General features: G+C 38.7%; 2 protein-coding genes across 8 annotated transcripts in view; both read right to left on the bottom strand.

Moving 5' to 3' along the window:
* Window positions 1-10,710, bottom strand: part of LOC134822471 (serine/threonine-protein phosphatase with EF-hands 2-like) — a 109,184-nt gene extending 98,474 nt beyond the window's left edge. Inside the window, exon 1 of the mRNA XM_063833571.1 lies at window positions 10,683-10,710. The gene's annotated coding sequence lies outside the window, so the exon portion shown is untranslated. The remainder of the gene's footprint in view (window positions 1-10,682) is intronic.
* The window catches only part of LOC134822473 (abnormal spindle-like microcephaly-associated protein homolog), a 37,403-nt gene that overhangs the window by 3,390 nt on the left and 20,947 nt on the right, over window positions 1-13,066 (bottom strand). For 5 of the 7 annotated variants that reach the window (XM_063833580.1, XM_063833577.1, XM_063833576.1 and 2 more), the window contains one exon: window positions 770-848. In XM_063833580.1, coding sequence (XP_063689650.1) covers window positions 770-848 — 79 coding nt within the window. Of the gene's footprint in view, window positions 1-769; window positions 849-11,961; window positions 12,256-13,066 lie in introns of those variants that run through there. The other 2 variants (XM_063833581.1, XM_063833582.1) reach the window with 1 other exon arrangement.

The following is a 13,066-nucleotide window of genomic DNA, read 5'->3' as shown; positions in this document are numbered from 1 at the left end:
CTTAAGGCACGGTTAACACTCGGTTAACGCACGGTTGGGAAAATATAACATATAAACATACAAGTGGTTAACTAAGGCACGGTTAAGGCACGGCTAGGGAAAAGGGGTTACATAAGGCACGGTTGAGGCACGTGTACGCGAAGGTCCATTGCGTGGTTAGATAAATTGATATATTATAATATATAATAATGTTGTTTTGTTGATATGTCGTGTAAGTCTGTGGAGTAGTAGCAAGAAGGTCTCGTATACATTTTAATTTGTTCTCTATTGATAATTTATTGATGATTCAAATTCTGTATTTTATGTAGGGTCGGCACCAATGTAATTATGGTTTTACCACCATGTTTTGGTTCGAAATACATTTTACTATGATGTTTACATAATGTTTTTCACTCCAGCTGCAGTCTGGTAGTGTTGAGTATCAGGAATATTTTTCTAGCTCACATTTTCCATGTTTTTGCCTCACAAGCTCACAGGAGATATTGTGGTCTTTTCTAAATATAACTGTAATACATTGATGTAAAGTTTATTTGAATTTGAAATAAAATTTCTAATTTCGCTCACAAGTTTACTATAAAATAAATTATCCATAAAAAATGCACTTCTTCTGTTTTTATGCAATCATATCAAACTGCAATTCAAAGAATTTGTACAAGTTCGCCTATTAAGTTTTAACAGCCTTGATACAAGTTAAAAGCCCCTATATTTTTAGAATGTATAAACTTTGGATTCGGCGTTTAATGGAAAATAAGGAGTCACTTTTGCGTACCTTGAATCTCTTTTCTAACTTTGAACCCTTTGTATTGTGATTGTATTCTCACAGCTGCTTCTTCATCGGTCATATTCTTCTGAAAAATAGTAATTGATGATAACCATTATTATCCGTCTGAAAATCAAACGTTGATTAGGATCTTAAAATTGGGTACTTTGATCAAATTCTTCTCACAGTAGCTCAGTAAAAAGGTAATAACTAATATTTGCTTATAATTTAACTCAGTAGAAGCATAAAAATGTTACTGATCAAAGTTAGGTAATAACAATTGTTTATATGCCCCTTAAATCTCCATGTATTCTAGTCGACCCTCGCAAAACTTCTGGCAAAGAAAACGTGTACATACTTACGCCCTTAACACTGTTAACACTGTTAACACTTTTAACAGATCAGATAGATTATAAAATTTTAAAAACTATGCTGTAGATTTCTCAATTTTTAGGAAACAGTTGGGAATGTAAAAAAGTTGGTCGAAAAAAAAAAATTTTTCTGGAATACTTGTCCGTGCCGAGATGGTATTTTGTGAGCCATGTTAACAATTTTAAATGTTTCGTACGATATGCAGTTGTACCGGGTCAGTTGTACGAAATATCGTCCGATCTAAAAGTAAATACATCAGGTCTGAAATCAGGAAAAAGTGCGGGAAAAGAATACCACAAACAAACGATCTCTCTACCACTCGGAGCAGCAAGATTATACAAACGAACACCATGCACTGTAAGAACATATTGTGCGTGATATCCGAGAACTTAACGAGGTTGAATAAGGAATCTCTACACTATGTTAAATCCTTAGAACTGACTTGACACTGAACCGTATATATAGTGTACTTTATAGATAGGTTATAGTATTCTTGACCTTTCTAGTTATTCAATACACATACTATAAGGTATTTTTGGACTTATAAAGGCTTTAGACTGGCATGCGATCGTTACATTCAACCTTTTACTGTTTTACAGATTTTGAAATATTCAGCCTTTTATTGTTTCAACCTTTTAATGCTTCGTAAGTTCTTGAAATGCTTTATATATAAGAAATTTGCGACCTGGATCGAAATTGACAAGTGAAAACCTGAATACAAGCTATTCAGTAGCGACTAAAGCAGATTACTCACAAAATCAACTAAAAGTAAAACAGCAGACAAAAAGAAGTAGCAAGAGAAGTTAAATTCTATACACTTTTACACTTTACAGTACATGTGCTATGAATGTATAATAGTCCTAAAGGTGTGGATAGTGAGGTATTGTATAGTGTAGGTGCGCATAAATATGTGAACTTTAAGTGCTTTATGTAAGTATATAAATTTATATATAGTATTATATAACAAATATCACCGCGCTAAAATGTGTGTCTGATTAATTGCAACTTTTCAACAATGTTTAAACGCTATTTATGTATTGTTTATGAATAATATCTAGGCGCCATGTTTTCTATATCTATACGAATGTACTTGCGTCTTTTTAATACAACATTTTGTGGTGTTTGCTTTTTGTACTAAATGTTACAAATATGTATCTACCACTATAAAACAATAAATCTGGCGTAAAATAGAGATATAACTAACAAAGTTACAAAAGGAAGACGGCAGCAAAGTTTTCAGAGGCTTTCAAAAAGCAAGGTTGTAGAGTGAGTGTGCATTGTGCAAATGCAGACGTTTCAAAACAAGTTTATAGTCTTAAAGTGCAGAGTGCGCAAATGGAGACGTTTCTAAAAACAGTTTGTAGAGTGCAGAGTGGGCAAAAGCAGACGTTTCTAAAAACAGTTTGTCGAGTGCAGAGTGCGCAAATGCAGACGTTTCTAAAAGCAAGTTTGTAGAGTGCAAAGTGCGCAAATGCAGACGTTTCTAAAAGCAAGTTTGTAGAGTGCAGAGTGCGCAAATGCAAACGTTTCTAAAAGCAGTTTGTAGAGTGCAGAGTGCGCAAAAGCAGACGTTTCTAAAAGCCAGTTTGTAGAGTACAGAGTGCGCAAAAGCAGACGTTTCACAGAGCCAGTTTGTAGAGTGCAGAGTGCGCAAATGCAGACGTTTCTAAAAGCAAATTTGTAGAGTGCAGAGTGCGCAAATACAAACGTTTCTAAAAGCCAGTTTGTAGAGTGCAGAGTGGGCAAAAGCAGACGTTTCTAAAAGCCAGTTTGTCGAGTGCAGAGTGGGCAAATGGAGACGTTTCTAAAAGCCAGTTTGTAGAGTGCAAAGTGCGCAAGTGCAAACGTTTCTAAAAGCAAGTTTGTAGGGTGCAGAGTGCGCAAATGCAGACGTTCCTGAAAGCAAGTTTGTAGAGTGCAGAGTGCGCAAATACAGACGTTTCACAGAGCCAGTTTGTAGAGTGCAAAGTGCGCAAGTGCAAACGTTTCTAAAAGCAAGTTTGTAGAGTGCAGAGTGCGCAAATACAAACGTTTCTAAAAGCCAGTTTGTCGAGTGCAGAGTGGGCAATAGCAGACGTTTCTAAAAGCCAGTTTGTAGAGTGCAAAGTGCGCAAGTGCAAACGTTTCTAAAAGCAAGTTTGTAGAGTGCAGAGTGCGCAAATACAAACGTTTCTAAAAGCCAGTTTGTAGAGTGCAGAGTGGGCAAAAGCAGACGTTTCTAAAAGCCAGTTTGTCGAGTGCAGAGTGGGCAATAGCAGACGTTTCTAAAAGCCAGTTTGTAGAGTGCAGAGTGCGCAAATGCAGACGTTTCTAAAAGCAGTGTGTAGAGTGCAGAGTGCGCAAAAGCAGACGTTTCTCAAAGCAGTTTGTAGAGTGCAGAGTGGCCAAAAGGCCGGATGCTAAAACTTTAAAAGCTGCTATGATAGGTTTAGTGTTCCTTGTCAATACTTATACCTAATATAGGTGCCTTATAAGTGCCTGAATTTCACCAGATATGCCTTCATTAACGTGTAGATACAACCCATCTTGTTTTGTCTAGATGTGAACATGTTGAGATTTACATCAGGGCAGATGAGGACTAAGTTAAGAATGTCAGGCCTATTGTAAAGGGGCCCAATGTGTAAACTGAGCAGCTAAAATAGGGCTAACAATTGAGGCACTGCAAAATGGACTGTTGCCAACAACTGCACTTATATGGGAGGCCTATACCGCGGTACACTGATACACTACCTGAATGATACCAATAGTAACCGTACCAAGTATGCCGATTAAAGCTTAAACGGAATATATAAGCTAATAAGGGCCCGTGGATCACACGAAACTCCACTAAAATACATGCAAACTAACTCAACAACAATGTGGTACAGTATTCATACTAGTCTCATATTCCCTGTAGCAAAATACATTGTAGATGAGAAGTGTAAAGTACAGTGGTGTGAGAGTGTTAACACGTTTAGTACATCTTACAGCTTCCTAAAAGTAAAGAGCTAAAGAAAATCCTAAAGGCGGCTTCCTCGCAGTAACACTTAAAAATGACCAACTAACCAAATTCTAAAGGCTGCCTTAAAGCAGTATAAACTGACAATGATCAGCTGGGAATGACTGGAACGACCAACGCACTGAATCACGAGCATTTGACAGTGCTCACACTCTAGCTCTCTTTCTCTCTCCCTTTCTCTCTCCCCGCTCAATGCTGCAAATCAACATGACAAAAGCAAGAGACGTGTAGAAGAATAAAGATTACTACTAGCTAACTAGTATACCATAATTCAGAACCAGCTTGTTTTTATAACCCTCATGAGCTGCAGCTGAGCACCCGGTATTGAGCAGCTCAAGCTGATGTATCACTGGTACCTCGGAGAGCTGCTAACATTACCAGGTATTGAGCAGCTCAAGCTGATGTATCACTGGTCCCTCGGAGAGCTGCTAACATTACCCGGTATTGTCATGGTGATTCTCAATTGGAATATATTACCCTGGTATTATTACCCTTCAAGAGCACGCATCACTAGTGTGCACAATGCACGTGCACAAATCAGGCAATAAGCACCGGAATAATGAAATAATTAAATATGCATTGGAGTCTAGTCTGATCGGTAAAATAATGCAGGCTCCGAAGAATTGAAGGTCTAGACTTTAGAGCGCTGCAAGATTAGAAGATTAGAATATTGTCGTGGATATTTCAACGGCTGAATCAACATTATATTTATTACGAAGTTATCTATCAGGATTGTTGTTTGTGCTGCAGGTTGCGGTAAACAACGTGGCTAACAAATGACGAACACAATCTAATCAAATCTTAGATATCGTTATATTATCAGCTCATTCATAATAACAATAACATGTAAATATACGATCGAAAAGATGTTTGTAACTCAACATAAGATTGTAAGATAGTTAATTAAATCGTGGTAAGGGATGAGAAGGGAGGACGTTAATGCTACATTACATAAAATTTGATACATTCGTCAATCGTCAGCCGTCATGCATTATATAAAGCAACAACTTGATTTTGAAACGAACCAAAATCAATTATTCGTGGGAAGGATTGAAATGCCCTTGAAGTTGGACCGACAGCAGGCGATTCTGCGATTCTCCGAAAACCGAAGGGCCACTACCATCAAACTACCAGGTTCTAGTCCGGTTTCGATCAAAATTAGCGAATTACAGAATTAAGATAGGTGGAGATCTGGAGAAGCAACAAAAAGTATCCAGATAGTTTATAACACTAGCGAATACAACAACTGAGCAAAGTAAACCCTCTAAATATATAAATACCCTCTATATAGATACTCATGATCCTATGCCTGCCTAAACCTAGCTGAGGAAATATAACCATACTTTAACCAGTACACAGGTTGCCAGGATAACTTATAATTCACGCTAATGGCTAAGACTTAGAAAACTACCTACCTATACCTACTACTTACAGAACAAGCCCGGGATCATTATACCCCTTATCTGGACTTTTATTGGGTAAATGCGCCCACGTGCTGGTCACGTGTGGGTCACGTGTGGGTCACGTGTGTGTCACGTGGTCTGGTAACTACTCATAGCGGTGCAGATGAGGGACCCCGTCTGAGTGGTGAGCCTCTGAGCGCAGCTAATGTAGCTTGTGTGACTACGTCATGATCCACAGCATTCTGTTTCCATGGCACTGTGAGCATTCTGTGGCACCGATGCGGCATTATGCGGCATCTTTCAGTGGTATTATTGACGCGGGTAGTGTGCGTGGCACCATTAATGCTTGCGGAGTGGCTGCACTTATCATATTATTTCAAGGAATCTTTAGCCTTGAACGTGACTCTATTTCTCTACACTTATAACATCGACCATTAATCTATTTCTAATATTAATGATAATCATGAATCATTATATCTTTAACACTTAATCAAAACCTAATAAAAAACAAAACAGTTGTAGTAAGTGAAATTTATCAAGGGTAAGAAGTTCGGCCCTCTTGATCTAGTCCAGATGACACCAAACACAGCGAAATATTGGCAAGAGGCTCATGCTTTAGGTATTTTACCTCAAAGTTTACAACACAACAGCCACTATTCCTAGGTTTTCTAGAATTCCTAGGGTTTCTAGGATTTCTGCAAATCTACAGGTTCGCTATAAATATGATCTCCACATATTCAACAAAGCAAGACTAGTGACGGTGATAAAATACTCCAGATTTGCATAATATGCTTCTTTAATAATAGTTAAATGGCGACTTATCCTCAGCCATTACATTATTGGCAGTGTTTCACTCAGTCGGAAGAATAAGGATCTCGCTATTTCAGGCTAACAACTGGCTTCTTTCTGGCTAATAACTGGCTTATTTCTGGCTAATAACTGGCTTATTTCAGGCTAATGCTGCGATAATTCGGCTGCTCGAAATAGTTAGCTGTTGGTGATTACGACTTTACTGCAACTCTTTATCTTTCGCACTTGTAACAGATACAAAGTTAATTGCATTCAAAAATAATAACGATCCATAATGTAATCCATACGGATAAATATTTATACTATCTGAAAGTTGAGACGGCTAAAATCTCAGACAAATTTGCGACAGAGCTTGTAAAAACTAAAAACTGTTCTTGCACGAGTCGGGAACCTTGTACGTTATAACCTATTAATGCTTTTCATGCAAACAAGTGAAAACGAATCTTTTATGTCATGTATCCTGGGTTTGGACAGGATATGCCGGACCTTTACTGATAGTTGAAATTCGACATATGACGTCATCTAGCGTCATCTAGCGTCATCTAGCGTGAAATATCGCCAGATGATGATAGATGACGCTAGATGACGCTAGATGACGCCAATTAGCGACATTGTCGCTAAGTGCACGGCACCTTTCGAATGTCGCTATCTAGCGCTATCTAGCGCTATATGACGCTATATGACGCTATATGACGCTAGATGACGCTAGATGACGCTAGATGACGCTAAGCACGCAGCACTGACGCCAGGCGACAGATAGCGCTATTTTCATAAAAATTCTAGGGACGACATCTAGCGTCATCTAGCGTCATATGTTGCCGCGACATCTGACGCTATCTGACGCCATCTAGCGATATCTGACGTCATCTGACGACATCTGTCGCGACGACATCTGACGCAGGCGACATCAAGCGCTGGATAGCGGGATAAGTCAGTTTACGACAGTTCACGCTATCTGGCGCTATATAGCGCCAGATAGCGCTATATAGCGTCAGATGTCGTTGCGACATATAGCGCTAGATAGCGTTAGATAGCGCTAAATAGCGTTAGATAGCGCTAAATAGCGAAGAATTTTGGGTCGTGACAGTCCAGGCTATTTAGCGCTAGATGTCGCTATCTAGCGCTATATGTCGCTGCGTCAGATGTCGTCGCTACATATAGCACAAGATATCATATCCTATCACAGTAACAGTAATCCTAACTCTCTGTGTGTGTGTGTGTGTGTGTGTGTGTGTGTGTGTGTGTGTGTGTGTGTGTGTGTGTGTGTGTGTGTGTGTGTGTGTGTGTGTGTGTGTGTGTGTGTGTGTGTGTGTGTGTGTGTGTGTGTGTGTGTGTGTGTGTGTTTTACTGGGACCGTAAGCGCAGCCTGTCTTTTCCCACCCAATCTTTTTTGTTATTTTTATTTTATATGAAAATTAATTTTTACTGTGTATGAAAATTAATTATAATTTAAGTGAGAATGCAAATAATATAACTATAAGCTTGCGCGGCTCGTCGAAGTCACCCAACTATTACACTCGATTTATCAAATATTCGGCTGAGTGGAACTTGACCATTGTTAATGATCTGGCCCGGCGCGCGCTACTTCGTAGCTCGTGCCGTCGAGAAGAAAGCGGCACGCGCTACTTCGAAGAAATTTAGACGAGTAACATCCGTCAAAGTGGAACAAAATATTAAATATCACTTAATCAAGGGGTCGTTTACATATTATAATTATATAAAGGGCCTGATGCCGCCGGCCGGGGTTTTCCAAATTATTACGCTCGCTAGTGTGATTGTGACATAATACTAATAGCTTAATAGCTATGTATGGAACTGATTACTAACAATGAGGGGTCGCGTTCACATACCCCCTAATCAGTTTTACCATAGCTATTATATTATATTTATGTCAATATTACACTAGCGTAATCAATAATCATTTGAAAACCCCAACCTCCTCAGCTGATTACGTAATACTAATATGTAAACGACCGTCGACCCTTAACATTTCGGGATCGGAAGAAAGCGGCACGTACTATTTCGACGAAATTTATACAAGTTACTAACATCGTTGATTCATGATGCCAATCTTTCACAGCTCAGTGGTGCATTTCGCCGAAAAGCATTATTGGATACCGAGAAGCATTTTTGGATGCGCGGCGCGACACACTCACAGTAACGCATCGCGTTGATTCACGATGTCAATCCTTCACTGTTCATGTTCACAGCTCGGCGAGGCCCAGTCATGGTGCATATCGCCATGAATTTAGTAACATAGTTGGTCAGTTCGTACAAAAGTCGTAAAAAATTCGTACAGTTCGGCACGTTTTTTCAGTTCGGGATTAGTTTGGGAAAAATTCGCCTCATAAATTTTCGAAATATATAATAAAAAGCTAATTGCAAAAATTTGTGTTAAAATGGCGGGAAACGTTGTAGCGCGATGCGTTACTGTGCCGCGCCGCGCACTCAATAAGGCTTCTCACAGCGACATAGCTAGCGACATGGCTAGATCGGCGAGATGCGCTACTGTGCCGCGCCGAGCTGCCATGAATTGACATCGTCAATTAACGGGAAACGATGACATGCGGATGCATGTTAATATTTTAAATCTGAAATGTAACCTCCCGGACAAAAATAACAAATTTTTCGGACTGAAGTGATTACTGATTAAAAAACAAAAATTTTTTTAAAAATTCGGTAAAAATTCCTCGACAGCTTTTTAAAATTTGTACAGTTCGACACCTTTTAAAAGTTCGTACATACAGTAACGTACTGACCAAGTATGTTTAGTAAAGCACTATAGTGGTTGCAAGAAGCATTATATTATTGGCTGCGCGGCGCGGCCCAGTAGTGCATCGCGCTACAACAAACATCGTCAAATAGATTACTCGAAGCTCAAAGCTGTAAAGTATTTATCCAAAATAATTCCGATCCCGAGGATCGTTACTGGGCCGCGCTCAGCCTGTCATTCCGCCAAATCTTTATTCGCCAAATCTTAATGTTTATGAACATGTACATAATAGCCTGGGTCCCCAGGTAAGAGGATTGACATAACTTATAAATTTATAATATATTAATTCTAAATACTGAATGCATCGCATTTTAAGGGTTTTGGTATTTTCGTAGCTAAATTGCACTAAAGCTTTCGCGCTTGCACTTCACACTTGCGCGTAGTTCGTAAACTGAAAACTCGTGGGTACGATATATGTGATTACTGAACAATAAATTCGGCTCGACTGTCATTACATTCTTTTAATAACTTGCTGTGCGAGATTTCAATACTATCAATTTGCAAATGCTAATTTAACATTTAGATCTTTACATCATCTTCTTTCACATAGCCATGTGTCTAAGCGTACTACTAGCGAGAGGGCTATGGTTAGAGCATAAACAGGTTATACTGGACGAATCTCACTCGTTAACGGGTGATACTCGTAATTTACTATCACGCGCCGCTTTTTCTCAAAATATTAGTCTAAGCCTATACCAGCCGGCAAAGTTTTTATATGTAACCTACATACAACGTTAAAATTTAGTTGAGTTTTGAACGTTGCTTATAGTTGATAAGGTAACCTTGATCTAACGTAAAATAATAAACGTTTTGCAACGTTAAAAATAAAACCTATAACCAACGTTAGATATTTAACGTTTAACAACGTTTTATATGTAACCTACATACAACTTTGAAATGTAGTTGAATTTTAAACCCTGCTTATAGTTAATAAGGTAACCTTGAGCGCTATCTAGCGCTAACAAGCGTTATCTAGCGGAGAATGTCGGTTTGTGACAGTTTACGCTAGATAGCGCTATCTAGCGCTAGATATCGCGGCGACAGCTAGCGCTAGATAGCGCTATCTAGCGTAAACTGTCACAAACCGACATTCTCCGCTAGATAGCGCCACGTCAGATGTCGTTGCGACATATAGCGTTAGATAGCGCTAGATACCGCTAGATGTCGCAAAAAAAGGGCGGAAATTTTATGAAAATAGCGCTATCTGTCGCCTGGCGTCAGTGCTGCGTGCTTAGCGTCATCTAGCGTCATCTAGCGTCATCTAGCGTCATATAGCGTCATATAGCGTCATATAGCGCTAGATAGCGCTAGATAGCGCTAGATAGCGCTAGATAGCGACATTCGAAAGGTGCCGTGCACTTAGCGACAATGTCGCTAATTGGCGTCATCTAGCGTCATCTAGCGTCATCTAGCGTCATCTAGCGTCATCTATCATCATCTGGCGATATTTCACGCTAGATGACGCTAGATGACGCTAGATGACGTCATATGTCGAATTTCAACTATCAGTAAGGTCCGATATGCCCGCTTAAAATACTTCCATTGCGTTACATTACATAATTTTCTCAATAAATGTAATAGATTTGTAGTGTTGTAATTAGTTTAAAACTATACCATAATTAGTTTAAAACTATACCATAAAAACAATGCACATCAATCATGAAATATGACCACATTGGTTTTTGAAGTTACGAGCTTGCGTTGTTAAAAAGAAAATAACGACCACTCCAACCGAAATCCGAATTAGAGTACTACACATGTGCAATCCACTCCTAATACATAGAGGCTCATTGATATTTATAACGCGGGATTCTTTCTACAAAAACCGCACACCGTCACGCGATTCTGACACGTGTTAAATGATCGCTGACGTAAATTGAACAATGCACCACGTTAGAAAAAACAATTCCATGATCCGCAAACCTCAAATCCATTGCTTAGTAAAGCAATGAAGCTACAAAAGTTAAAATCACCAAAGTACGTACTACAAACTGAGTCTTGTACTACAATCACGAAGTAGGTGGTTGCCATTTTCCAAGAACAGCTGGCCAGAGCTATTATAAATGAATGTGGTTTCTCAATCTCACTCAACACCATAGGTATACGGTATGTTAAGTATGTATAGTACGAAAGTTACGACACCGTGAGTAGGGTGGTGTGTGAGACATGGTGTAGCCAAAGGTTAAATCTAAGTGTAATTATTTAATTATCATATGGTAATTGTTTAGTAATTATCTGGTGATGGCTTGATAATAGCTTGGTGCTAAGGCTCTTTTTATTTGTTAAGGGACACATGCGCTATAATTTAAACTATCTTTGTGAGAATATGGGAAGTGTGCATCATGCACTATCTTTAAATTCATGCACCGGTTTTCCACTCTCTAGCCCCCGGTTTTATCCCCCCTCCCTCACCCTCTCTCCTAATCTCCAGTCTCCTAATCCTTCATTCCAGCCTCCCTATTTGTTATCAATATTTATTTAACTGGACACCCAATTATTTCAATCAAGCTATCTTAATCTGGGTTTGAGAGTTATTTATAATTACCTGAGTCTCAGGCTGAGAGGGAGCTCCAACAAGGGCTTCGTAGTAATAATTATTTCCTATTTAATTCGCGTTTTTGACACCACTTGGGGTACCAAATTTTGGGCTCTAAAACTCCTATTTCTTGGCCTATTTTTTATTTTTATGCTGATTTGGAGGCCATTAAAGCATTTGACCCAGTCAAAAAAGTTTCAGTTGTATATCTTTTATGGTTTTTGCCGAAATTCGCGTTAAAGTTGATGCCGTGGTGTCAGTAAAATGGCACGGAAAACTATCGTCTCGCTTTATATATAGTAAGATTACCTGAGTCTCAGGCTGAGAGTGAGCTCGAACAAGTGCCTCGTAGTAACAGCAGAACGTTTCGAAGTAGTCTGGAGCGCACCACTGCTGGTATTCCATTACATCTATATCTTTCACTTTCTCTTTCACTTACTATTTTTCTTATCTTTTTCTCTCTTAATCAATTTTCGTTTGTTTTCTCTTTCAAAACACTAAATTGCTGTTCCCAAGCTCCCTGTAGTATCTTTTCTCACTTTCCCGAAGAGGGCGAGATCTTCAGTTTGTGGTGGCTGCGGTTAGATGAATTTCTTGCCTCCTTGAATTGGTGAAGGTTGTAAAATAAACAGACGTATAAATAATAACATTAACAATAAAACCAGATAAACAACGCGTTGTTTTCTCCCTTCGTCATTAGCATATCAATAATAGATGAGCTGTAAAAGAACTGAAACCGCGGTCAAACAATAATTCTTCAAAAATGTGTTATCAATTTGGGTAATTTCATGAAACTAGGATTAAAACGAGAATAAAACAGACGGTGGTCCAGTTCTAGAAATAAAGAAATGAAGAGAAATGAAAGTAACTATAAAAATCAAGACCGCAGCTAAATGAAATTACACTATTACACAGGGTGCAAACTGTGGAAAATTCTAGCATACTTTAGATCGAGTGAAAGTGACCTCACGTATTAAAGTGTATTACTGAGCGATCACAAATCGGGTTTATCTACAACCATAATCTAATAATTGATAAATGATAAAGCTGCTTACTTTACTTTATTTTCAATGTTACAGCAAATAGACATTTAACCTGATGACAAGCGGCACAGCAGTGTAAGTACTAAGTACCGACACTGAGGACTGCATATGTATTATATCGGCACTAATTTAAGTAGCATCCACGAATTCAAAGAAATAGTGGATTTTCTCTCTTATTTCATTGATTAATGAGATTTGTGTTAACAATACTGAAAGATAAATATAGATGGAAAGATTAGAAAGGGACATTGTTACAAAATCTAATTTTGTCATTTGTGATCTCAAATTTACAAAATTAGGGTCTTCCCTTCGTATCGAGTGTGTTAAATCACTTTACAGTGGAACTTCAAGCTAGCTTAATAACTGTACAC

Source organism: Bolinopsis microptera, chromosome 10, assembly GCF_026151205.1.
Source record: "Bolinopsis microptera isolate Bmic1 chromosome 10, MBARI_Bmic_1.0, whole genome shotgun sequence".
Classification (NCBI taxonomy): domain Eukaryota; kingdom Metazoa; phylum Ctenophora; class Tentaculata; order Lobata; family Bolinopsidae; genus Bolinopsis; species Bolinopsis microptera.
This window is presented reverse-complemented; position numbering and strand designations above follow the sequence as displayed.